Source organism: Dermacentor variabilis, chromosome 2 (assembly GCF_050947875.1).
Source record: "Dermacentor variabilis isolate Ectoservices chromosome 2, ASM5094787v1, whole genome shotgun sequence".
In the NCBI taxonomy this organism is placed as follows: Eukaryota; Metazoa; Arthropoda; class Arachnida; order Ixodida; family Ixodidae; genus Dermacentor; species Dermacentor variabilis.
In genome coordinates, this window is record NC_134569.1 from 244,453,288 (window position 1) to 244,480,194 (window position 26,907).

A 26,907-nucleotide genomic window follows, 5' to 3' on the forward strand; every position below is an offset into this window, starting at 1 on the left:
ATTTTCTTGACTGTTAGGTTGGAAAAAAGGGTTGAGCTTGCATTTTTCATGAAAATGTCGAATAACAGTACTTTGAGAGTACGCTGATTCTAGGGATGAAACTGTTTCATTCTTTAGTAAACAAGCAAATTAAGTTTTTAGATTTGTCAATGAGTGGCACTTGTTGTCAAGGTTTTATGGAAATACCATTATGCAAACTATTTACTTTGAAATTATTTGGCGCTTGTTACTATACGCTTTGAACCAAAAGAATTGATATTGGTACAAGCCTAATAGAGTAACTTATTTTCGTGTGAATCCGTTATTCCAGACTCCTCCCAGTTATTCTAATCTTTAGGCAGCCCCTACTGAGTTCAAATTATCAGTTGTCAATTGTTCCAACTGTCTTACTTTCTTCCATAGGAAGTAATATCTCACAGTAAAAAGACAAGTAGATTAAAGGCATTCTTTCATGCCAGAAGCTTGTTTCAGTTTTTTATGACTTAATAATTTGTTATTTTCTCCGTGGGATAACAAACGAAGTGGACATTTGTATATTCTCACATCATGTGCAAAGATACTTATCTTAGGGTGGAGGGGGCACTGCTATTGAATTAATGCTCACCTTTTTTTTCATCAGTAATTAATGAAAATTTCCAGTTGTAACTTTTTGGGCTGATTTTGTTGTAGGTCATAGTTATATCTAACATTTCACTTCCATTGTTTCACGCCATAACGTAAAATGGCACAATAAAAAATTATTTATAAGGCATGGTTAGATAACACAAAGAATATGGAATGAAGTATAGCAAGCACTTTTTTTTGTCTGACCAATAATAGATATTTTACATCCTATTGAATATAAGACCAGAAAAGGTGGCAACCATGTAGCAGAACACGTAGTAAAATAATTAATTTCTGACATAAAAACAAAAATTCTGCTTGCTATACTTCATAGAGTACACATTAGGCTCCATTCGTCAGAAAAAACAACATTTCAGTTATATCTGTTGTTGGTGTTGAGGTGTTGAGGCCTGAATGTTGGATGGAGCCCAAAATGTTGGATGGAGCCCAAATTTTGTGTTTTGAGGAAAGTGTAAAAAACAAACGGCACTAAATATAGGTGGACATGGCATCTGGAACAAAAATATTTGTTATTTGCTCTAGATACATGAAATTTTCAGGACATATTCAGTCTTGTGTGCCGATTACAAATATGCAATTAGTTTTAGTCAATAAAAAAAGAAGGTCACAACTATATTTGTGTTAAAATTTTAGCATGTGGCTTGCAAGAAATGTAGTATAACAAGAGAGCTATATTTAAGAAGATATGTTCCTGGATGTTCAAACACTGCAAGTTGGCATTTTGATGTTTGTATCTGCACTTTAGCCAAAGCTATGAAATTCTAAATTTGCAGCTTTACAAATGTGAATTGTTGTTGGTGATTTCTATGGGAGTTCAAAATATTGCAGTTCCTTGGACACTGTATCATAGCTTTTGTCTCTCTGACTTTTGACTCTCTTTTGACTCTCTGACTCACCAGCATTCAGGCTAAAAAAAGGAATGACAAGAATTGAATGAGTATAAAGATGCAGTGCCGATCCCAAAATTTGATACTTCAAAAAAAGAAGATATTTGAGAAAAAAAGCAAAAAAAAAAAACTGGGAAAATGTACATTTCAAGCTTCAAAACTGGAAAATAATTATGCACAAAATAATGAAAACACAAAAGCATCTCCGCTGATGTTGACATTAGGGGCACACATAGTCTCGTAACAGGATCTGGAATGTGCCGACGCGAATCCCTGTATGCGTGACAGGTGCGTTAATAGGCATAGGCACATCGTTTGCCACCTTCGAAGTGAAACTATGCACAAGGACAAAGGGCGATGGTTAGCTTTGCTGTTGCTTTGTTGCCGATGCGGTAGATGCAGTATAAGATTGCAGGACAGCTCGACAGCTTATGTGAACCTTGCGACAACCGCCTCCTCTTTCTCGCTGCAGGAAGCACAGATGACTTGCGATTTACTTTTCATAGGTGCGTGTCCGGTTTCTAAAATTTTTTTTTATGGAGGGTAGATTAGCTTCTTCCATTTGCAATGCAATCAACAATGAAATGGTGGATCAAAAGTTTTCAACGCGGGCCCACTGTAGCAGGCGAGCACTGGGCCAGCAGTGTCAGGGTACCAGTTGCATTAGCAACAGCCAATCAGAGGGCACCTCTCAGGGTGCTGGTATACAGAGCCAATGGGTGGGCCGCATGCGTTGCAGTGGAAATGTGCATGCCGCACATTTGCACTTTTCCTATGCGACCATCGTAGGTGAGGATGCAGGGAAGTCAAAGGCGGAACTGTGAGCTTTTGAACGATGACAAAATGGCAGTGCTCAGCGGTGGAAAAGGTGAGAGATAGCTCAGTGAACTACGGTGTTTCTGCGTGATTTTGGGCGACTTTCTCACTTTCCGTGCTGACAATTTTTTTTTTTTACGGTCTCTTATGGTGCGTTTTTGGGCAAATTGTTTTGATAGTGTACAGTGTAGATTAGGCATTGCAGATGCTGAAAATCTCCCTAACTCCCAAAAATATTCTTTATTTATTTTTATCTTTTTTTCGATTTTTGGTTTTCAAAGCCTGTGTCTTCCCTTAAGTGCAGCTGAAATGTTTTTATTTAGACAATAAACTTCGGGCAAAAAGAGGTTCAGAGAGAAAGCGAAGTTCACTCGGCATAGTCTAAGAGCTGCTGAGATGGTGAGTGATGGTTTTTTTACTTTTCGTGATACAGTAGTGTAAAGAACAAAGAAGAGCGGGATGGACTCATTGCAGTGAGAATGAGTAACTGCTGGCTTTTCCGGCACCCTACTTTCAGAGTGTCAAAAAGGAAGTGTGATGCTTGCGAGATCTGCCAGTAGCACTGAGTGTGTCTTGTTCTTCTCTCCTGTCTCCCGCTTGTGTGCCCCTCAGCGGTGGGAGCTTACGTCTCGCCAGACATGATGCTTGCCGAGTACTCGCTGCGGGAGAAGATGCCGGGCCTGGGGTACACGTGGACCTCCCGGGGACCCTCGTAAGTCACAGACTGCTACACTTCTCGCCTAGGCACTGTTGCTGCGTGCATGTTTAATTGTGACCAAAATTGAAAAAATGGGCAGAAGCAGGACAGCTGGATGGGCGAGTTCAATAAGACTCGTTTCAAAGGACTCAAAACAAGGATAAAAGGATAGGAAGGTGCACACTAGTGCTGTTTCATGAAAGCAGTTGGCATTTTTTACTCTTGCAGATCGGTCGACCCTAAGAATGAATGAATTTACTTCTCCTGTTTAGAACAGAAAGGAAGCTGAAGCTAAAGGCGGTGGGGTGGGGTGACAGAAGAGCTATCGGCCCCGGGTGCCAGACGACCTAGCTATGCCACTGCATACAGACATACCGAAATCAACTGGAGTGTTGCGATACGAAATATTATTTTCATTCAAAGAAAAGTCTACAAAAAATATAAAAATCTGACAAAATACACTAAAGATACATTTTGTTTCAAACTACAACTATAACCTGAAAACAAAAAAACAGTAGGTTGACAATTTATACTGTGGTTCTAATCGGACACTATCAATATTGTTTGCAATGAGAAAAATCTTGTATGATTTATTCGAACCTTCCGTAATTTCATCATCAAAATCACATAGGCCACTTACTGGTCTGGGTCCCTGGTAACTGCCTATTTGTTTTCCATAATTGGTTCTTATTTTGGTTCATATTATGTTTGCAAAAGCTGTAGCGCAGATTGTTGATTACATTCAGGATATACTGTCAGTTGTCTTGTTTAATTTATTGCACCAACTTGTAGTAATAACACCTGGTTTGCTTCTAACATACAACATTTTATAAAAAATGGATTGGTTCTAAAGTTTTGTACAAGGCCATGATATCCCTCAAATGCGATCTGCGGCGAGGCGTCGCTGGATGACGCTGTCAAGGAGGCTTTGCCTACATCAGACGAGAACAATGACAATGCCACAGATGCCGTGCCTGTGCCTACCACGTTTGCCAAGGTGCTATGGCACATAGACGGTATCGGGAACTTCCCCTGTTCACACGATGCCGCAGAGGGCCTCCTTTTGGACGTTGCCCAACTTGAGCAAAAGCTCTTGGTTCACGGATCAAACAAGGTGCAAAAGAAACTTACCGACTTTTTTTAAAGTTTGTGCCGTCTGGCGGGAAGCGCGGCAGTGGGCAGTGGAATGCCGTAAAGGTTCGTTTGAATGAAGCATGATTGGTACCTGCACTGCAGCATTAATTCTTATTGCATTTACTTTTTTGGTAATTTGAGTTTCCAAGCCCTGCAGAGTATGTTAGTGGTTTACATTGAAGTTTCTCATAAATCCATTTTGTGAAATTAGTATTTTTATAGGCATAATTTATGTTTAAATTTTACGATGCCCACATTTTACTATGCTTTTTCGCAGTCTCAAGAAAGTCGTATAATCGAGGTTCCACTGTATTAGTTTATTATGATTTCTTTGGAAAGTAGTACCCCAAATTAACATGTAATAGGTTGATCAAAAATAAAAAAGGACATAGTGCAATAAACTTTTCAACCATGGAGGAACCAAGGTACCCGGTCTGTATAAGCAACCAATAGTTGTGCTTAGTTCCATAGCAATTGTGTCAACGTGCTGGCTTGTGCAAGCGGCTTTAACTCAAGTACTGTCAGTGCACGTCTCTGTACCTTCTCTCTCCCTTCCCTCTCTTCCCCCAGCACAGGGTAGCCAACCAAACTCTTGACTGGTTAACATCCCTGCCTTCCTTACCTTCCTCTCTCTCTCATCAGTGTGCATGTTCCAAACCATATCTTCTGGGAACTACACTCCGAGAAATATGTGACATTTTACCTGCTGTATTATCCCATCTTCAAAAAGAATAGCCGCATTGCAGTTACGTGGTTTATTAGTACTGTCTATGTACTGTACTGTACTATGAATGCATGAGGTGCAGAACATAAGAATTAGGCACAGTACATGCCACCTAATCATTGGTGTTTCCTCATGTAACAGAATTATTTGCATTACACACAATAATAATGTTTAGGACCTTATCCTATGCATGTGCAATGCTGGTCTTGCTCTTATTTTGTTTTGTTTCTTTGGTATGCTCTCAGTATGCTTGTTATTTTCTGTGGAATAATCAGTTCAGTGTTAGTGTGTATTTCTTTGTTATTTGCATTATTCTCGCATGTTTTTTATCCTTTGTAATGAACTGCACATTTAAAATGTTGTGTACATTTATGTAATCATAATCTGTCTGAATTGTCACATTTTAAAATTTTCTATGCTGACATGGGCTCTTCTTGCCATTTGCATATGTAAATAACAGTGTCAGCCTTCTGGTGAAGTGTGTGACCTGCATCGCGTCAAGCACATCCAGTGCGCTCTGGTTGTGCTCTATCTCGCATTCATTGTGAGCTGCAAGATGCGAGCTGTGGCTGGAACGACACTTTCTAGAAAAACAATAGAAAGGGTTTGGCCATTCCAGCAGTGTGCATACCCTTGTGCTTTCGCGTTGCATGCTTCTTCATGGCGTGCTTCTTCATGGCATGCCACTGCTCTAGCATCCGAACTATTTTTATTTATTTCAAGTACCTGCAGTGCCCGAAGGCATTATTGCAGGGGGGAATACACTATTCTATTCTATAATTATTCCAGTCTTTTTTTTTTCTCTTTTATTTTTCGTGATCGAGTGACAGCTGCTCGGTGGCGAGTCGGTACTTATTGCTCCGCGAAGAAAGCAGACGACAGAAACCATAGGGTGCGTGCGGTGCTGGAAGGCAAAACCCTCTCCACTTTTTTTCTCGGGAGCACTGCTCCGGCCACACCTCACGCGTAGCACTCACATTGAACATGATAGTACAATGTGTAGTAGTACTGGGGTTTTGGTGAGTGACTGTGGCGGTGGGGGCGGTGGGGGGCAGCCCAGATGGTGACCTAGGCGTGAGTGTGTGTGCCCCCGGTGGTGCCATCACGTCGGTGGCCAGCTGGACCCTCAAGGGAAGCCAGCTCCTCAACGGCACCTCCATGAGCTCCCCACACGCAGCTGGGGTCGTCGGTGAGTGTGTGACATCTGCCTGCCTAGGGGGGGGGGGGGGGGAAAGCAGGTTGGGATTGCTGCCTCTGAACTTGTGTTAGGTGGGTCTGGGTCACACCGGACAGGGTTGTTGGAGATTTTGGAGCCTCTGTCCTGCCATGAAATTATTTGAGCTGGTGGTGCTGATGAGGTGATTTGTGTTCAATAATTTTGCAGTGCTTCATGTATATTTTTGTTATTTTATTTTTTACAGCACTGTAAGCTCAAGGTGGTGGGCCTTTGCAGGAGAAGTATCAAAAAGTTCATACAACAATCACTGTTGTAAAACAGCAAAGCAGTACTGTATCACAAACCATGAATAATGTTAAAAATTACATAATGACACAACAGTGAGTATGTGGTTAACTGTGAGAATAAATGCTCCAAACAAATTAGTAGACATCTTGAAAAAATGCCTGTAATTATCATATTTCTGTGTAATTGATGACAAGATTACAAACAATACTTTAGAAGAACTTCTTGCCAGGCGAGTTGGTGCATGGCTATGTTAGGAAAAGTTTTGCATACAGAAGGACAAACGCATAAAAAAAATGAAGTACTAGACGGAAGGAGTTTAAAAGAGCGCTCTCTCTGTCTACTTTTTTCCTGTGTTCGTCCTTTTGTGTATGCAACCTTTCCTAACAAAGAATACTTTATGAGTCAGAACTGATTTAGGGCTTTTTTTGGTGTCCTGTAATGGTGTGCATGAGCTCCTGCTGTTGTTCGTATGTGAATTGGCCAGTCGTACCTTTGTCACTATGTTTTAAGGAGGTTCAAACAGTATTCACTCAAATTTTTACTTTGCTCCACAGACAATGCCACCTGCCATTGAAGGAATGTGTTTTCCAGTGGGACACTTTTGTTCTTATAGGCTTCAAGATGTGTTAGAATTCTTTCATCATCACCATGGTTACGCCCACGGCAGGGCGAAGGCCTCTCGCATACTTCTCCAACAACCCCGGTCATGTACTAATTGTGGCCATGTTGTCCTTGCAAACTTCTTAATGTCATCCACCCACCAAACTTTCTGCCGCCCCCTGCTACGCTTCCCTTCCCTTGGAATCCAGTCCGTAACCCTTAATGGCCATCGGTTATCTTCCCTCCTTGTTACATGTCCTGCCCATGCCCATTTCTTTTTCTTGATTTCAACTAAGATGTCATTAACCCACGTTTGTTCCCTCACCCAATCTGCTGTTTTCTTACCCCTTAACGTTACACCCATCATTCTTCTTTCCATAGCTTGTTGCGTCGCCCTCAATTTAAGTAGAAACCTTTTCGTAAGCCTCCATGTTTCCATGTACGTGAGTATTGGTAAGACACAGCTTTTATGCACTTTTCTCTTGAGGGACAATGGTAACCTGCTGTTCATGATCTGAGAGTGTGTGCCAAACACACCCCAGCCCATTCTTATTTTTCTGATTATTTCAGTCTCATGATCCGGATCCACAGTCACTACCTGCCCTAAGTATATGTATTCCCTTACCCCTTCCAGTGCCTCGCTACATAAACTGCTGTTCTCTTCTGAGACTGTTAAACATTACTTTAGTTTTCGCACATTTCGCTCATATTCTGCACATTTCTCTATCACCTGATTGATAGTGTGAATATGGCCTATTGTTGAGTAGCCTTTACGGAATCCTGCCTGATCCTTTGGTTGACAGAAGTCTAAGGTGTTCCTGATTCTATTTGTGATTACCTTAGTAAATACTTTGTAGGCAACGGACAGTAAGCTGATCGGTCTATAATTTTTCAAGTCTTTGGCGTCCCCTTTCTTATGGATTAGGATTATGTAAGCATTCTTCCAAGATTCCGGTACGCTCGAGGTCATGAGGCATTGCGTATATGGGGTGGCCAGTCTTTCTAGAACAATGTGCACAGCATCCTTCAACAAATCTGCTGTTACCTGATCCTCCCCAGCTGCCTTCCCCCTTTGCATAGCTCCCAAGGCTTTCTTTACTTCTTCCGGCGTTACCTGTGGGATTTCAAGTTCCTCTAGACTATTCTCTCTTCCATTATCGTTGTGGGTATCACTGGTACTGTATAAATCTCTATAGAACTCCTCAGCCACTTGAACTATCTCATCCATATTAGTAATATTGCCGGCTTTGTCTCTGTGATGACCCACTGATGGGCAAAGGTTCGTGTTCTCAATGGTTCGGTTGGTTCTCTTAGGCGGAGCCTCCGAGAACCCAATTGAGGACGAAGCCGTTGGTTTGGACGCACACACAAAGACTTTTAATCAAACAGAAAAGGCAAAAAGTAAATAGAAAGAAACAGAAAGCATGCATAAAATAAACACTCAAGAAAACATTATGGTAAGGAACACACTTAGGGCTTTAACGAGGGTGCTAGTCCGGGCCTGCCACGAGGGCGGGGACGCGTCGCAGTCTCGACGCGGCAACGCGGCGACAAGCTGGCAGAAGGAGTAGCGCCGGCCTCACCAAAGGTCGCGGCGTAGGTTGACTGACCGGGCGCCGGGAGCTCGCCAGCTCTGGCGAGGCGAGGTAACGCTGGCGGCTTTGTGGCAGGAGTGAACGGCGGCGGCGTTCTGGCCGGGCAGAGAGCTCGGGCCCGTAGCCCGACTGCTCCCCTCTCGCCCACGGGCACGGAAGCTCGAACGCCGGCCTCGGGCAGCAGGCGGCACAGCAGATGGGGCGGCGTTCTGGCCGGGCAGCTGGCGTAGAACTCGGGCCCGTAGCCTGACTGTTCTCGTCCTGCCCACTGGCGCAGAAGCTCACCGGCCTTGAGGAGCTGGCGGCACGCTCAGGTGGACGGGCGACGCACAGGAACAGGTTGGCAGGAGGCCCCGGTCGGGTGAAGTCCTGGTGGGCTCGGGTCCGGAACCCGACGGCCCGTCTTCAACGCCCGCTCCGGTGGTTGACCCCTCCTGCCGTCGTTTCCTGGGACTCTCCTGGCGTCTCCCGGGCGTCTCCCTGCGTGTCCTCTTGCGTGTCGCCCTTGCGTGTCGCCCCCCTTCTGCCAGCGCACCACGCTTTTTCTCGTGGTCTGGCCGATTTGGCATTTACTGATTGGCTGCCCGACGCCCCGTGGTCTTTTCTAATTGGTTGCTTTTTTCCTTTTGTTGTCTTTCCTGCGCCGCGCGTTCACGTGCCGGGCGCTCTTCGGCGTCGTCGTTTTTCCTCCTTCCAGCTCGGCGCGCGTGCACTCAGCGTCGTCTGCTCTTGACCGTCCCGAGCCCCGCACCACGTCGCGCACCACACATCACAGTCTCCTAACGCATACATCTGATTCTTGCCTATTCCTAGTTTCTTCTTCACCGCTTTTAGGCTTACTCCCTTCCTGAGAGCTTGTTCAATTCTATCCATATTATAGTTCCTTATGTCAGCTGTCTTATGCTTGTTGATTAACTTGTTGATTACACTTGTGGATTAACAGGAGAGGTTTGTCGTGCGAAATGCAACTGCTTGAATTTACGACAGATTTACATTTTAACATGGACTCAAACCTTCAAACTGACAGCATCTTTCTAGATTTTTCTAAAGCTTTTGACCGCGTAGCTCATTGTCGCCTGTTTTTGAAGTTATCATTAAAACTTGGTGTCCCATTATCTCGGACCCATTATCTCGGGCCTCATCATTTAAATATCTAGGCGTAAATCTTTCAACAAACCTCTCCTGGTCTTCTCACATTACCACCATCTGTGCCAGTGCTTCTCGATCACTGGGTTACCTGCGACATAACCTTCGGAACTCACCTCCACTTATCCGCAAACTGGCATTTCAAACATTTGTTCGCCCTTGACTTGAGTTCACCGCTCCAGTCTGGTCTCCCCACCAAAATTGCTTAATTAACATGCTGGAATCAATCCAAAATAGAGCCGCACGTTTCATTTCCCGAAATTATGACTACCGTTCTAGCGTAACTTAAATAAAGATTCACCTTTCACTTCAGCTGCTAAGTAATTGTCGCGACATAGCCCTTTTGTCATTATTTCATAAATACGCCCACCACACTAACGAGTGTCACCTACACCTAGAAAGGTCATCGCACACCTTCGCACAGATTATATAATCATCATAGCTTCACGCCCATCTATGGTAAAACAGAAGCATTTAACTGGTCTGCAATCCCATGTGCCATTCAGCTCTGGTACAACCTTCCCGACAACATAGTTGTGGAAAGTGACCGCGAAAAATTCAAGCACTCACTGAACTCGCTTAACCCTTGTTAACCGTTAATATCACACTCACTGTTCTGTGTGATTTTTTCTACCTTTTTCTTGCACTGTTATACGTTTGTCACAAACTTATAGAGTTCCATTTTATTGTACTCATAGTCAGCTTTATGTAGCTAATGTTCCCGTCACTCTTAGGCTGTGCACTTGGCTGCTGTTTTTTTTTATTATTGTTGTTACTAGATTGTATGTACTTGACTGTATGCTCCCTTTACTCAATCCCCACATAGGGGCCTTGTAAGGTATTTTACGAATAAATAAATAAATAAATAAATAAATAAATAAATAAATAAACAAACAAATAAATAAATAAATAAATAAATTAATTAATAAAATTTGACGTTTTCACGTTAGTAAATACAATGAAATACAGTAAGCACAAACTTTTAAGTAGTGAATTGCCAATCAGTAACGATAGCAGTCTCTGCAGCCGCTGCTTCGTTGGGCGTTGGCGAATAAAGTTATAGTTTGATGCTGAATCGATGCAGATCTAGTATTTGCAGTAGCCGCACGACACTGGGAAAGCGACAAACTGCCTCGCAAACAAAAGCCAGTGTGCAGGATGACAATGAAGTTTTCCATGGCCACCATCTTCGCGACGCACGGAATGGCGGTCTCTCATTGCCGAGCATTGCACGAACTTGCAGTGACCCTGCAGGTTGTAAAACCTTTGACAGGTGGCAGATCATATTGAACCTGACAATGTAACGGAGTAGATGGCACCTGCTCTTTATTGTTGGCATGTTGTTAAAGTTGGGATAGCCTTGTTTTGGTGCGCTAAACCTGAGCGTTTAATTTTTTAATCATTGGTATTCAGTATAACAGAGCATCACCAATTCATTAGTTTCAGAGGGAAAAAAATGCGCTTGATTCTATTCAGAAATTCTATAAAAATATTTTGAGATCTTCATACGGAACTGAGCTGTAATTGGTGCTGGCATACTAATTTGGGGTTCCCTTTAATAAGAGTAGTATGTGCTGTATGTCTTGCTTTCTATATTTGTATGTTGCTGATAGCTTGCTAGATTCTCATTATGAAATTTTAGGAGACTTTCAAGCATGGGCAACACCCTATTTTCTTGCCCAAAATTTGTAAGCAATAAATTTTGTGAAAAATTTTCTATTAAATATTCGGCTTTCCTTTCTTGAATTTATTCGCTATTCGATTTGAAACCTACTTTTCGGTATTCGCACACCCATAGTCTTTAGGCACAATCTAGGTACTTCGCTACAGCGATGCGTACATGCAGCAATGCACTCCACACAGTTATTTCCGCCCACTTGCATAATGTGCAAAACTGCACTTTTTCTTAAGGAGCCACCACACTAGTGGCAAGCTTCCCATAATGGTATGCCCCATGCAATGCCCCGCTGTATAGCAAAGTTGCAAATCTAGCAGCCTAATAAAACGTGCTGAGGTACCACAAGTGGCACTAGGCTTAATCTGCTAAGCGAAGCCATAGGGTACGGTGCTTCAAAAACAACCACCGCCTATTACAGAGTGCATTTTTTAGAGAATGCTTTATTTCTCATTGCATCAATTTGCACAAAAAGGAAGATAGACTGCCATTTGCGGCGTCCAGACTGCGAAGCACGTGGGCTCTGAGTTGAACTTGCCTCATAGCGCAGCTCTCTCTCATGCTGCAGGTCGGGCAGTGGTCTTTGGTTGTCACAGAATATAAAATTAAAACATTTGTTTCTTTTATCTTCTACAGCATTGTGTGAAAAACAAACTGTAGGGGATGTTTTTGTCACCGGCGGCGGCGACATGCTCTAGGCAGGCGGCCGGCATTGCGGGGAGCTGGCTGGCTGGCTGGCGGCAATTAATCTTGCCGTTGTGCTGGTGATATCCTCTGCTGAAAGGCTATCATCTTAGCTAACTGGTGAAATTGGTATTTGCTCGTGACTTTCCTTTGATAACTTAGTGAACTCTCTGTTGACTCCCTAGCTTATATCACGTGCTTTAACCATTCTTGTGCATTTCATATGTGATGTTAGTTTAAGGAAACTCCGAGTAGGTGTGGTGTTTTAAAATGAGTGTCGGTTTTTGTTATTAATGAAGTCATCTTTTGTGTGTTTCTAAGCAGTCTCGTCTTTTATTAAAGGCACAGAGGTGCAGCACCTCGGATATGCGCGTTTAGACGATCCCTTAAAAAACTAATCATCACAACACCCCAATTATTTTTTCGCCAGTGAGAGCTGGTTGCCAACAAATTGTCCATCCATTGTGATGTAGCCTGCACTCTTCCGCCTCGACAGCTTCCACCGTGTTTGTGACATTGCATGCACAGCCATTGCACTGAGTCAAAAAGAAACTACTGTTTGCGCAACCACTACGGACAAAACCCCAGTTTCTGAAAGCACGGGACCAACACAATATTATGTGGGCACATCAATGCAAAACTGAAGGTTATAAATGCACAACTAGACACAAAGCGTTCTGGCATTCCTGCCAGTCACGTACGATTTCCACTGGCGACCACGACAATACGGACATTTTGGTTGGACGCTAGCATCATTTTTGCTATTTTACGTCGCACGTTTGCTGTGCTTCATGCTCTCCGAGCTCCGAGTAATGTCCGAATTAACTGATGCGCAGCCGAAGACATCCTAATTAATGAGAGTTTGCCTCCATTAAATGCATACACCTGGTAGGACCAGAGGATGAGTCTGAATGATTGGATTTTCTGAAATAACAAGGGTCGAATTAGCTATGTTTTACTGTACCAACAGGGTGTTGGTGTTACGCAGGTGAAGTTGGCACACCACAGTGCACCACGGAACAGACACATCCCTGACAGGTATGTCAGCAGTGAGCGGGCAAAACTGTCAGAATGCCTAGACAAGTAAGCTAATGCTTGCTATTAGCAACAGAAACAGTGTCACCTGCACTGTAACAGAGATTAAACAACAGAATGACCTTGAAACTCCTTGAATACCTTTAAATTTTTGTCTCTGATACCTGTAAGAACACTGCGGGACCCTTTGATGGCACATGATGCAGTTACTTGTGACAGTTTCATGCATTCTGTGGTAGCTGGCATTGTCAACTCTACAACTCTAGAATTTCTTGGGACATGTGAGGGAGAGGCCACTCCAAATGTCGCTGAGGTGTTGCCAAGGATGTCTTAGGCTGTCACTGCCCCCAAGAAAGCAGTAACTCTTAGTTCAATTTATCAACTCCTTGTCAAGCAGTTATTTGGTCATCTCTAGACAATAATAACGAGGCTGCTATTTTATGTGCGCCTGCTTCAGCAAAAGTGTCTGGGCTTTTTTTGACTGATTATCAGTGGCTGAACAAGAGAAGAAGCAACCCAAAGTATGAATATGAATAGGTACCAGTGTGCCCAGCCTTCAGTTTTGGACAAGAGAAGCCTCGACTTGAAACTAGGGTTTCTACAAGAGGACTTGTCTTCGCCAGGGCAACTTCCTTTTGTAACTTTGGCAAGTGCCTGCCCTGGGCAAGTAACCTAGTTCTATTTCACCCAGGTGGAGGCTTCCCTTGTTTGTCCATTGTTAATTCTTGTCCATCTTCCTGTGTCTCTTTTGCCTTGGGCAGATTTCCAACCTGTTTGAGGTATTCTAGGTTATAACTATAGCTTGTCGGCGACTGTGCAGCACTGTTGCTGTCAGGAATGATGGCCCGTGGGCTGGTGTACTCGCCGTACAGCGTGCGTCGTGCCCTCGAGAACAGTGCCCAGCCCACACAGGATCCCTTCAGCATGGGACACGGCCTGCTACAGGTGAGCAGCTCAGGCTACAACACAGTGCGTTGTACTGTGAAGTATTTAGACTTGATTGTATGCCTGTGCCCACAGAACAAGTTAGCCAAGCTTATGCATTTTTGTCTTAAGCAAACTGCTGCTCAAACTTGTAGTTAGGAATTTAGTGATTAAGTGGGGGACCACTGTTGTTTTCTGCATTGACATCACCTATTGAAATCACTTGGTAGGGTGGAAATATGTATGTGGGACATACTGTGTGATAAGCCAGTGGACTTGTGTTCCTGTAATATTATTGCACGGGGTGCCCTACGGTGTAAAGCGCAGGTTCTCAGCTGTCTTTGGCAGTGTCGGATGCGTTTAGAGACACAAAAATGAGCACTTGAAGCCTACTTGGAATCGAACACGAGAATGCCTTTTGCAAACAGATTTTAAATTTGGAGCCTGCACTTTACTGCACATCTGCTCATGTAGGTTTCTCTTCTTTTGCTGTTGTTAATTATAAATATATATATATTGCATAATGCTGCACCTGCTAAATCATGAACAAAACATGGGCCAACAAATGGGAAGCATAAGCACTGTCAGATCATGTAGTTACACAGCTCTCTTGTGGGTCAGCTGCACAAATTTTTTCACACAGTGTGACTGATTGTTTTCGCTCTAACAATATTTGATGTAACAAATGATTTTTGGCAGCTCCATCAGATTAGTTGAATTGCACGCTCATTTTACTTATGAATAAAAGAAAAGTGTAATTGCTGTTCTGTTTAAAGCTACTTTAGCTCATGCTTTCGTGTGTTCAACAGCTGTTTGATTCCGTAAGGATCCAACATTGCACTTTAGAAATATGGTGACATGGTAAAAGAATCTTCACCCACCATTTTAATGTGTGCATTGACCAGGGTGTTGAACTAAACCCGAACTGCAATTTTAGCTGCAACTGAACCCAAACCCAAACCAATATTCTTAGAACTTGCCTGAACCCGAACTGAACCTGAGCTGAAAAATATAGTAGCAGTTACTGGTTCGGCCCAAAATGGTTCAAGCATGTAGGGCAACAGTGGGTGCTCAATAAATATGCACTTCCTTGAAATAATTATGAGGGACATTCCGAAAGTAAGTTTTGCCATTTATTTTATGCAAGGAAACTGTATTGACAAAAGGAAATACACTGTGGAATGCTCACGTGAACACCGTGGAATGAACTGCTCACCTTGCACTATTTTTCCACATAGTTGCCAGCGACATTGAGACATTTGTCGTAGCATGCAATCAGTTTGAAGAAACCACTCTGGTAAAACTCGGTGCCCTGCAATGCAAGGAATTGTCGTACAGCCTGCGCCACCTCTACAGTGTGTTGGGAGTGACGTCCAAAGAGTGCGGCTTTCAATGCATGGAACAGGTGAAAGTCCGATGGGGCAAGATCGGGGCTGTAGGCCGTGTGATCCAAGCTCCCCCATCATCCGCCACACCCTGCTTTCCTTCAGTGAAGATGTGACACCGGTGACCAACCATTCGACGAGACATGACCTTTTCAACATACGCGATCTGTAGGTGTTCATGGATGATGGACACACTGCCTTTCATTAGCAACTATGTTGTCAGCACACGTCTGTCTGCTATTGTGATTTGTACTTGAATAACCTCGGGCATGCCGGTGTGCTGCTACTCTCTCTTCTTTGATGCTTTGCGTCATTCCTTTTCTGCTGTCATTGAACTGGCGACGGGCGTGGATTCTTATGGTGATTGTTTCATCTGGTGTACCATCGTCTCTTCAAAAAAATTACGAAACTTACTTTTGGAACGTCCTTCGTACATATTCAGTCGGCTATGTAGAGGGCGAGTCTGTACGTATTGTTGTGTTGGCACATTTGTTAATTCCAGAGAAACACTATTTACCTCTGCGTCAAATGGGAAAGAAGAGACAGTGCATTCAGTACAGCAGCATAAACTCGCTCAGTTACCAATGGTGTCAGCGATGGTATCCGCATTTTCGTGAGAGAACTACACGGCCTATAAATGAGCTTACACCAAGCACAGTTTCCTCTAATAACAAACACTTTATGGCATGTGCAAACTGTAAGTATGATGAAATTAAACAAAAGCTGGAATCAGTAATAACAGCCCATAATATATATGGATCACAGTTGCCGTTGTTTAAGTGGCTCGGCCGCTCATATTGACTTGTCTCAGGGTGGAACAACATGGCTCACATGCGCAGATATGTAAGTTTTGCTACGTTTTCACATTATTTCATATCACTGATGCACCGTTTCCACAATATCTGAAGCTAACGGTGATTTGTGGTTGTAGGTGTCGATGTAAACAAATGCAAAAAGGCTGCGCCAGAAACAAAAGGCTGCGCTAGAAAGCTTCTTGAATATGCGGTGTTTATTGAATGTGTAAGGGAGTCCAAAATGCGAGGTGCAAGCGCAGGTATCAGCAACTACAAACTCCAAGTCAGCCGCATAGGCAGACAGAACTCAACCTGCCTTTATCGGCCGCACTGTTAACACAACGGTGCACTTGGGTCTGTTCACCCAATAATCGATGGTTGAACAACATGCTGCCTAGGAGAAATCATTGATAATTAATCGCGATCCATGAAGCGCACAACCGACGCACAGTCAACTTGGGCGCAGATACACAAATCAACCGGTGTAAGCCCCGACACCCCTCCAAAATGTTTCCAGTGGCATCTGTCAGGGGACAGCACAGGAACATGAGAAAGGCAGGTTGCGGTCGCGTTTCATAAGAGTAAATACAGTATTTGCTATCGACTAAAAGTTCATGTAAAAGTTCATCTAAAATTCATGTAATATAGTGTAAATCCACGCTGTGTCCGACACCACTGATCATATTACATCCACAGTTCGCATAACACCAGTCTAGTAGTACCACATTTTCTGGTGTATAAGCTGCACCCCCCTCAAAACGGCAGTTTTTCTGAAAAAGAGTGTATAACGCACCTGTTCATTCGGTAAGCGATCTAAAGAAAAAATACAGTGACGTTTCACTTAGTGAACGTAGGTCACGCGCAAGCAATGATATAGACACTCCAGGCGCATTTCTGCCATTGTGGTCGCCGCGATGTGCCGTATAAAGTCCAAGGGTGATAACATCGTCCCCACGTGCCGTACATGCTGTTAGCAAAGCATGCGATGGTGAGCTGAATCGCACACAAGGGTGGAAAGCAGGAAGGCAGCAGCCATGCGACAGTGCTGGAGGGCGGCTTGTATACTCTGGTAGCAATTGCGTAATTTCCACAGTGGCGCACGCTGTAACTTGAAAGCAATTTGCAGATGCGACGGCTTTGGAGGCAGTTGACTCGCGGTTGGCCTGCCGCCACTTGCGTTGATGCTCCATCCTTCTCGCATGGCGCCCTGCAACTCGATCATTAGAAGAACGCGGTACCTCCATAGCGTGCACACAAGCTGTAGCAACTGCCAGAGGAGGTCAACCCAGTGCATTTTGCATGGCAATGTCATCCAAACCGATTTTGATAGCAGTTTTTCCCCCAAAAAAAGAAAAAGAAAAAGCCGTACATAAGTCGCACCAGTGTATAAGACGCACTGACAAAATTCAGAAATAAACCGCAACTTATATACAGTAAAATACAGTACTTAGCTTGGGTCTCTTTCAAAATAATGATAACGAAAAAGAAACTCAACTGACTGAAGGCATGAAAGCTAAGTACCACCCCATGCAGACACAGATTCTCACTAATGAACTCTATCTGATTTGTATATAAAAATTTCTCTATCTGTGCAGTCCATTCGTAAACCGCACATTTTGAGTAAAATGTCTTCACTCATTCTTATCAAGGGGGCCTTGGTTGCATTCTGATATCTAATTTTCGAAAAAGCCATTGCTAACATTTCGACGATGGCAGTAACGCGAAAAGTTTATCTAAGCGGGGCACACCAGGCTTAGAAAAAAAGGCACGAAGAAAGAAGAAGGACCCATTGTGTCGCCTCAAAGCGCCGAAGCCATTGGAGCACTGGCAACTTTAGTATTCACGGCGATTTTGGTGAGTACACTGCATTGCGTCGGCACAATATTTGTAAAATCAAGTGAACAGCAACAATTTCTATGGTTTTTCTGGGATATTAGTTTCAATATTATTTGGGACAACAACAGTTCTCGCCATTCACAGGGAGAAATAATCATTAGCCTATATATGCCTAAACTTTAGCAAGTTACGAATTTTAAAATATTGTTTGGTAAAGAGCCTTTCAGAAGTTCCAGAATGTAGTATCGGCAGTTTATTGATAGAGAGAGAGAGAAATAACGTTTATTTGCACCTGCAAAAGGAGGTGTCAAGAGTCTTCCTGTCTCTTTGGCTTGCTCCTCCCTTTTCAGCTGGCTGATGCTCCTTGGAGCTCAGCCGTGTTCAGGGCCATGGGGATGACTTCTCTTTGATCCTCTTCCTTCGAGCTGGTTGTTAAAGTCTCCCAGGATTGTCTATCCCCATCTGGTTTATTGTATCTAGGACATGTCCATATCATGTGGATCATGTCCGCCTTTGCCCCGCAGTGTTTGGAATTCGTGTTCTCCAGTGTTATCGTGCCATCTCTTCAGAATGTAGGGGTTGCAGATCACCCCCGCTTGGAGATGCCTCCTTGTTATCTCTTCTTGTTTATTGAGTTTCTTATGCACCTCTGGCAGTGTTTTCCTTCCCATTCTTTAATAATTGAGAATTGTGCTGTAAGTGTTTATGCCTTCTTTTTTTTGTTGGGGCTACCTGGCTGGAGAGGCTGCATTGGTGTACCAGTAAATAAGCTCTTGGGGCCAATGCGTGTGCTTTCTCGTTGCCAGGCTAGCCTTCGTGGGCAGGAGTCCATATAAGGTTTACTAATTCTTCTTGTATTGGTGCTTTCTTCAATATGTTCAATGCCTCTTTAGAAATCCTCCCTGCCGTATAATTCCTGATGGCTGTTTTGGAATCTGCCACTATGATTTTGACCCTTTTTTGACTCAAAGCTAGTTCTATGGCCACCTCCTCTGCAACCTCCACTCTGTTTTGCGTGGTACTGCAGCTCTTTGAGTTCTCACCGTTAGCCTGTGTCGTCAATGAGACGAAACCTGGTCTGCCTTCATACTCTGCTGCATCCATGTAGAACACCCCTTTCTTTTTATCTAGTGATTTTTGTAATGCTTTAACCTTGTCTTTCCTTCTATTCTTGGATACATGTTTTTTGGAAGTGGGGCTATGCGTCAGGGTGCGCACAGGTCCTTCAAAAACCCTTGAATTTGAATATTTCGTTTTCAAGGCCCTTGCAAATCCTGGACTTTTTGCTGCTCCTTGAAAATCCTTGAATTCCTAGCGTAGTACATGCAAATGACTGTTCATAAAAAAAATGCAGTTAAAATATTTGTATTTTCAGTATTGTGTTTGAATATATGCGTTTCAGGCGTAAAAAATCAGTTTGTGCTAATATAGCCAATGTTGCACGACGGTTAGCCACATTGGAGCCACTCGGCTCTGAAGCCAACTTGAGCCGATTCAATCTAATCTGACCTTGGCACTTTGTTATGGTACAGTGTCTAGTATTCTAGGCACTGTAGTTATGGGGGTTGACGGCATTGCATTGTGCCATCTCTTCTGCACCCGACTTGTTGCGGCGGAAACATCTTGATACAAAACAAATCCCTGGGAAAAGCAAATTTCAAGGCGCGTGGCTTCACGACGCTTCACAACGACGAGTGAGCACCGTGCAAGATGCAGGCCTTGCAGAAAGACCTTCGATATCACCACCATGGGCGAGTCGGCGTTAAAGAGCCATATGAAGAGTGCTAAGCAAGCTGGCATCATGAAGATTGCAGCCAACAGCTCAATGCGAAGGTACTTAGTTCGAAGTACAGGGCAACAGTCAGCCGTCCCACCTCCTTCACAATCGGGAAAGCTAGACGATGCTTGCAAGGCACACGAGCTGGTGACAAACGTGGAGATTCTGTGGACTTTGAAGGTTGTCACATCACATTTCTCCTATCGGTCGTCATCGAAAGCAGGCGAGCTATTCCAGCGTATGTTCCCAGACAGTGGCGTAGCCAAAGCATTTTTTTGCGGAGAGAAAAAAATGTGCCTATGTGACGTGCCATGGTCTGAGGCCCTTCTTTTTATCTGCTCTGCAGCGGCAGATAAAAGATTGCGATTACTATGTGGTACTCTTCGACGAGTCCACGAACGACCATCTCCAGCGGAAACAATTGGATGTTCACATCCGGTTTTGGAATTCGTCTCACAAGGTGGCAACGAAGTACTATACCTCGGTGTTTATGGTGCACTCGACATCCGAGGACATCCAAGGAACGCTGCTGACTGCACTCGAGCCTTTCCCTCTTAAGAAAATTCTTCAGATTTGAATGGATGGCTGCAATGTTAACCTGAAGTTACTCAAGAATTTCCAAGAGCACCTGCATCAAGCATACCAAGTTCAATGTCTGGACATTGGGGCTTGTGGCCTCCACACCATGCACAACGCCTACAGGGCAGGTGTTACATCAAGTAAGTGAGGACTTTGCTGTCTGCTCTCCAGTCGGAGCACGCTTTTCCATGGTTCTCCTGCAAGGAGGGAGGACTTCTCAGCAGTTACCGGTCAGGAGACTTTTCCCCTGAACTTTGTTGCCCACCGGTGGTTGGAGAATGTGCTTGTGATAGAGAGAGCCTTGCTGTTGTGGTGTGACATTAAGAAGTTTATTGCAGATGTAAGGAAGAAGGAAGTAAGCCCCCTACAGTGTGGATCATTTCGCAACTTGTGTGAGTTTGCCAGTGATGACTTACTGCTAGCAAAGCTTAAATTTGCACTGGGTGTGTCCATGACCCTCAAGCCATTCCTCACTGAGTACCAAACGGATCAGCCCATGGTGTTCTTTCTTGCAAGGGACTTGGAAACTGTGGTCAGGAAGCTACTGACGAAGTTTCTGAAGTGCTCGGTCTTGTCTTCAGCAAAAGGAGCCACTGGTCTGCTGATGGTGGACATTGAAAGCACCGAGAACCACACTCCACTTGAAAAGGTGGATGTAGGTCATGCCGCTGAACAGACTGTCAGAAAAACTAAAGCAAGCCAGAAGGACGTGTTCCAGTTCCGCATGGAATGCAAACGCTTCTTGATCAGTGTGACAAAGAAGGTGCTTGAGAGAAGTCTACTGAGATTCCCAATCATTAGGAGTTTGTCCTCTCTGGACCCACGACAAATGTGTACTAAACCAGATGAGTGCCCGGCCAGCTTCAGAAGAGTGTTGGATGCCCTCATTACAGCGGGCAGAATGTCTGAGCACCAAAGAGACACTGTACTGGGGGAGTACACTGAGTTCCTTCAGGAAGAGATGCATAACCTGCGAATGTTTGAGAAGAACGTAAACAGGTTGGACGAGTTCTTGACTGTGGTGATGAAGTTTGATTCATCATATGGGGAACTGTGGAAGGTTGTCAAGCTTTTGCTCCTGCTAAGCCATGGACAGGCCACTGCGGAGCAAGGGTTTAGCATGAACCGCCAGGTTGCTGTAGAAAACCTGAAGGACCTGTCGTACATTTCGCAACGTATTGTATGCGATGCTGTGGACAAGGCAGGGGGCGTCCTTAACGTCCCTATCACAAAAGAGCTGAGGGCTGCTGCATCAGCAGCCCGGCAGCAGTATGCTGCATATCTGGAAGCAGAAAGAAAAAAAGAAGTGAGGAGGTAAGGGAATCAAAGAGGCGCTGCATCGACGAAGAGATCGACGCAATGAAAAAAAAGAAAAAGAAACTTGAGGCAACAATAGCTGACGTCCAGGCTTCAGCAGATACATATGCCGAAAAAGGAGAAGCAGCTAATGATCTGAAGTATGTGGTTAGATCAAATAGTCTGAAGAAGGCTGCACGAAGCAAGACTGAGGAACTGTGTAGCCTCAACCAGAAGATTCAGGAAAAGTGGCAGGAGCTCCCCTGAAGTTGCCGTTAGCACTTTTGCAGAATGGATTGCTGTTCGACATTGGTGCAATGCACTGCAGGGTGTTTTTCAAGATGGAACATATATTATGTTGGTTTAGTGCAATATAATCTGTTCCTTGAAATGTTTTTTTTTTGGCTTTGTTCAGTAATATTATGTTGATTTAGTGCAGTACAAGCTGTTCCGTGAAATGTTTTTTTTTTCGACTTTATTCAGTAATGTTATGTTGGTTTAGTGCAATACAAGCTGTTCCTTGAAATGTTTTTTTTTTCCGACTTTGTTCAGTATGTAGCATTGTGTTGAGTCCTTGAAAATACTGCAACTGGACCTTGAAATTCCTTGAATATCCTTGAATTTTCCCCTTTTGAGTCTGTACGAACCCTGGGTATGCGTATCCTGTCTGATTTGTGACAGAATGGTTCCTGTGTTTCTTACTTCTTTTTGTGGGTTTCGTACCCTGGTTTCACTAGAATTCTCAGACTGCTTTGCTTCTCATTAGTCTCTGTTGCATTAGTCTCAGTTGTTCGGTCAACTCTTCTAAGGTGTTTGAAATGCCCATGTTTAGTATAATTTGCGTAGATGTGCATGGTGGCAGGTTTAGGGCTGTTTTAACTCCTTTCCTAATGAGGATTTCTATCTCGTTTTTCTCGGCCCTTGTTAGTTTAAGGTATGGTGTTGTGTATGTGATATTGCAATAGAACATTTTTGTGTAGCTGTTGGTTTTGAGCCGTCCTACATATAAGGACACTAGGCAAATGCACTCCTTATTGTAGTGATAGGATTTAAGCTATTTATTTTGACCTCTGGTGTCACATTTTTCACAACGCACGGTAGTTTTCTTATGACAGCGGGAAGAAATTGTTTACTTATCGAGTGTAATTCCAAACTTATACAATTCGGTAAACCAATTATGTGCTTTTAGCAAATACTGTTGGCTCATTAAATGCAGTGACTTATAGATATAAGCTTTCTGGTACTATATGGCTGCTATGGGCTTTTGAAATGGGAGCAGGTCAGCTTTATCACTTCCTATGCTAGAACGCATTCACATGCATAAGGAAGGTATGTGGATAGTGAAGAATATCGCTTCTTCCTTGTGTACCAGTGCAGTATATTGCAGCGGTTCGGCAAAGCCTCCACCCTGTTAGGTTATATAGGGTACAAAGCCGCTGACTCCTGACCAAGACATTTGAGTAACTTTTTACCCAATGTCTAATTACCAGGTGCTTGCGTTCCACACATTGAGCATTGGATGCAACTGCAGCAGTGCTGTAGCATTTGCACTAATAGACTGTTGCATCAGAGGTACAGTCAACTCGGTAATCAAAAGCTTGTGCCCATAATTTTAAAATTACATCAACAAAGTTTCACTGATACTGTATCAGCTTATAGGAAAAAAGCACAGAAGAAGAGAGCACCTGAAAGCTCTTCATCTTATCTCGTGTATAATCCAAGCATAGACTATTTTACGGGACAATAGTAGTTTGTGTTATCCACAATAAAAGTGACCACTTCATCTGTGAGAAATTGTCTGAATGTATCTATTCCAGACAGGGTTGCATCTCGACAAATTAGCGTGCCGCATGACTAGGTGCCAGGAAAACAAGTTCAGGTCATGCTAGCACTTACTTGCTGCATACTTTTAATGCGTTATGGGCCTCATGTCACAGAAAATTCGGTATCGGCGTCTGGCATCACTACGGCAAAAAGAATTTCGAACCAAATTCCAAACCACGCATACCCAGCCATTCTTCTACCAGCAAAGTTGCTCATACAGTCGAATCCACTTATAACGATACTGGTTTTAACAATTGATCGGTTGTAACAATGAGAAGCTGCTGTACCATCAACTTTTGTATGTTTTCCATGGTGAAATAACCCGCTTACTACAATGCCCCGATGCTGCATTATCGGTTATAATGATGAAATCTGGCTGCTGGGTGTCTGTGCCGAAAGGTAGTGAAATGTGAAATCTTTGAAAAGAAAAAAGAAAACGAGAAATTTGAGGCGCTGCTTGATGCGCCGCTGCTCCAACACTGCCCACTCATTTTCCAGCCATCTCCACGTAGCTCTCTCCCGTTGCCCTTCCATCGCTCCGAGTGCGAATGGGTTGCGCCCATAGCTCTACGCCGCCCCACCCTCTGACACATGGATGGACGCGCCAACTGCGCTGCTCGCAGATTGTTCGAATCTTACTTGCTGCCTCCTCATTCAGTGCAGTTCTGCAAACAGCTTAATCGCTCGCATTCGTCTTTGTTGGTTGTGTCAAAATCGTTCTTGGCCATGCCGTTTCTCAGCTTCGTTTGACTCGCCGCCCAAACAGAAGATGGTTGATCCGCCAGCTGATTGTTCGCAATGCATGACATTACCAGTGAAAAGAAAGTGCACGGCTATAAATTAGGAAACTAAGTGCGTCTAACTGAAGAGGCGATCGTCGCAAACGTGCTTGCATCAGATAGTGACAGCGACGACTACAGCGATGACTCGGAAGGGCAGGCTGCCTCAACATTGTCCTCACAGGAGGCCTGGCACATGATTCAGTCCCTCTGGGGCTTCATTTTGTTTTTGCGAGGAACCTTCCGCTGCACTACGTGGAGCACCTGGATACCTTGGAGAAGGATGTCAGCAAGCTTCGCTTAGAGCATGCAAGGATGACAGACATAGGGTTTTCTCGTGCAAGCCAGTGAGAAGTACGGGGCGAGATGCTTGTGGCGATCTTGCCTCAGCGTTTCTTCTGGATTTCTGAAGCCGACAGGCTGCCGCAGCAACCTTCTCGAATTTTTTAAGAGGCCCTTTTTGGGGCCACCAAAGCAATGTCTCGGTAGTGCGCGCATATTGCTTGCCACCCGTGACCTCTCTTTGCAGTTGTTATAGCAGTGCCATTCTTTAAAGCCGACAGCCACGGCTTTTTACCTGTGATTGGAGTGCCCAGGAAGCAGTTAAGCGAGGGAACACAATCAGCAGCCGGATGGAGGAAGGTGGTGGGAAGGGCACTGGCCTCCCAGCCATTATAGTTTTCTCACTTCAGCTCTGCCATCCCCCATTTTAATTTTTTCATGCAGTCCGGTTATAACACTTGTCAGTTATAACAATGGAATTTTTGTGGCACCTGAATATCGTTATGAGTGGGTTCGACTGTACCTTGTCTTTCATTCTTTACAAAGTTTTTCCCTCGGAATATTGAGAACGGCAGCCAACAAGCAAATGTAATGGAAAAAAAAAAAAACACCGACAAAGCATATTTTTCATGTTAGTTCTTCTCAGACTGAAATATTAAAAGTGCGAAACAATAACAGGAGATCGACCCATGGAAGAGGCCGTGTTTCTACCAGAAAGCTTGCCTTCATGCATAATGTTCGCTGCCAGCCTTTCCCGGTAAACATTACATTTACATAAGCGGCAGTTGCCGGGACGCATGAAAAGCAGTCAGGGGTCTTTGAATGCTATTGCATTCCACTCTTAAAAGCGAAGCTTAAGTGTGCTCCAAATTTTTTTATATTTTACTGGTGGCTCAGTGATAAACATGCCATCATCACTGCATGACAAAGCTTTGCATCCTGCTTCACCCACAAGTGTCTCTTGTAATGTCCTGTAATGACCCCTCATGTAATGCCCTGTTTAGGGACCTTTGAGGTATAATAAATAAAGTGCTGCCTGGCGAATAGTTCATGCTCGTAGCACACTCATGACTGCTTTCCTAGTCTGTTGTACTAATGCCGCATACTTTCAGGCAAAGTAATGGAGTCTGTTGTGTGCACCTCATCACGAGTGGCAATGTCGTTGAATTACCTTTAGCCTTGAAAGGGGGAGGCAGGGGAAATGATTTTCGTTTGCAATAGCCTGATGAAAAAATATCTGCCCTCCTAAATGGACTAGAAGAATCCATAGTTACGTAAGTTTATCTTTGGTAGAATGTTTGGCCCACTGATTACTATAGGTTCTTGAAACTGCACCCAATCTACCTAGTGTCCTACATATAGGACGCTGCTGTTTCAAATGTTATAAGTGACAAAATTTTAACTACAGATAATAGGTATTCTATTGTATATGCAGCTCGTCCTTTATAGACATGTAGTCACACTCTTGGCAACAATTGGTGACATGTCAATTCTTATCAGTAAATTTTTGCCATGAGGTGGTGCCCATTCTCCAAGTCCCAAAATTCACAATGTCGCAGTGGTCGTTGCCCATAAATGACTAGATACACGCTTACCAAAGTTTGCACAGAGAAGAGATACAACCTTATGGGTACAGGCTGCCAACCGTAAGCTTTCACATAAAAAATCTGAGGAGTTACTGCCAGTGAAAGGAGTGTACTACATGTAGGACACTAGGCATATATGGGTTAACCCATATATGCTCAATCATGCAGACTTGTCTGAATGATTCTGCTTTAGCACAACTGCAGCTGTTGCACAGATGCTTGAGTTCCTGAACAAGCAGGTGGAACAGCTCACTTATGCACTATAGTTACTTGCCATTGAGTAAGCATGTCTCCTATTATACTGTCTAAGGATTTGCTGTCTTGGTTTTGTGAAAGCAATTTATGTGACCAATCTCGCACGTTTGCATTTGTTTGAAATCATGCGTGATACTGTAGAATTGCCCTTAGCTTTCTCAACAAGCACTACACTCTTGCTACATACTTCTGGGGCGCACACTTCCTTCTTTTTTTTTTCATTACTTTCATTGTCATCATATACAAGATGTTGTTGTACCTTGCTTTGTTTCCCGTTTAGAAGTTTCTCAGTAGAGGTGTGCGAATATCAAAATTTTCAAATACGGATTGAATATGAGCATCTAATCGAATGTCAAATGATATGCACATAGATTTATTAGCAAGTTTGTTTATTTACCTTGTTGGAACATTGCAATCACATTGTCATTGGTAAAAGAATTAAACTAGTAAGCTGTTATACAAAGGCGAATCAGAAAGTCTTTACCCCTATATTTTATTAGCCAAAATA

The 26,907-nt window shown here is 43.7% G+C and overlaps 1 protein-coding gene and 1 pseudogene across 1 annotated transcript in view; both read left to right on the forward strand.

The window, feature by feature from the left end:
* TppII (Tripeptidyl-peptidase II) overlaps nucleotides 1-26,907 on the forward strand; it is a 251,298-nt gene that overhangs the window by 92,230 nt on the left and 132,161 nt on the right. Inside the window, exons 10-12 of the mRNA XM_075682793.1 lie at nucleotides 2,940-3,039; nucleotides 5,938-6,071; nucleotides 13,903-14,027. Coding sequence (XP_075538908.1) covers nucleotides 2,940-3,039; nucleotides 5,938-6,071; nucleotides 13,903-14,027 — 359 coding nt within the window. The remainder of the gene's footprint in view (nucleotides 1-2,939; nucleotides 3,040-5,937; nucleotides 6,072-13,902; nucleotides 14,028-26,907) is intronic.
* On the forward strand, nucleotides 19,769-22,013 carry LOC142573371 (uncharacterized; annotated as a pseudogene).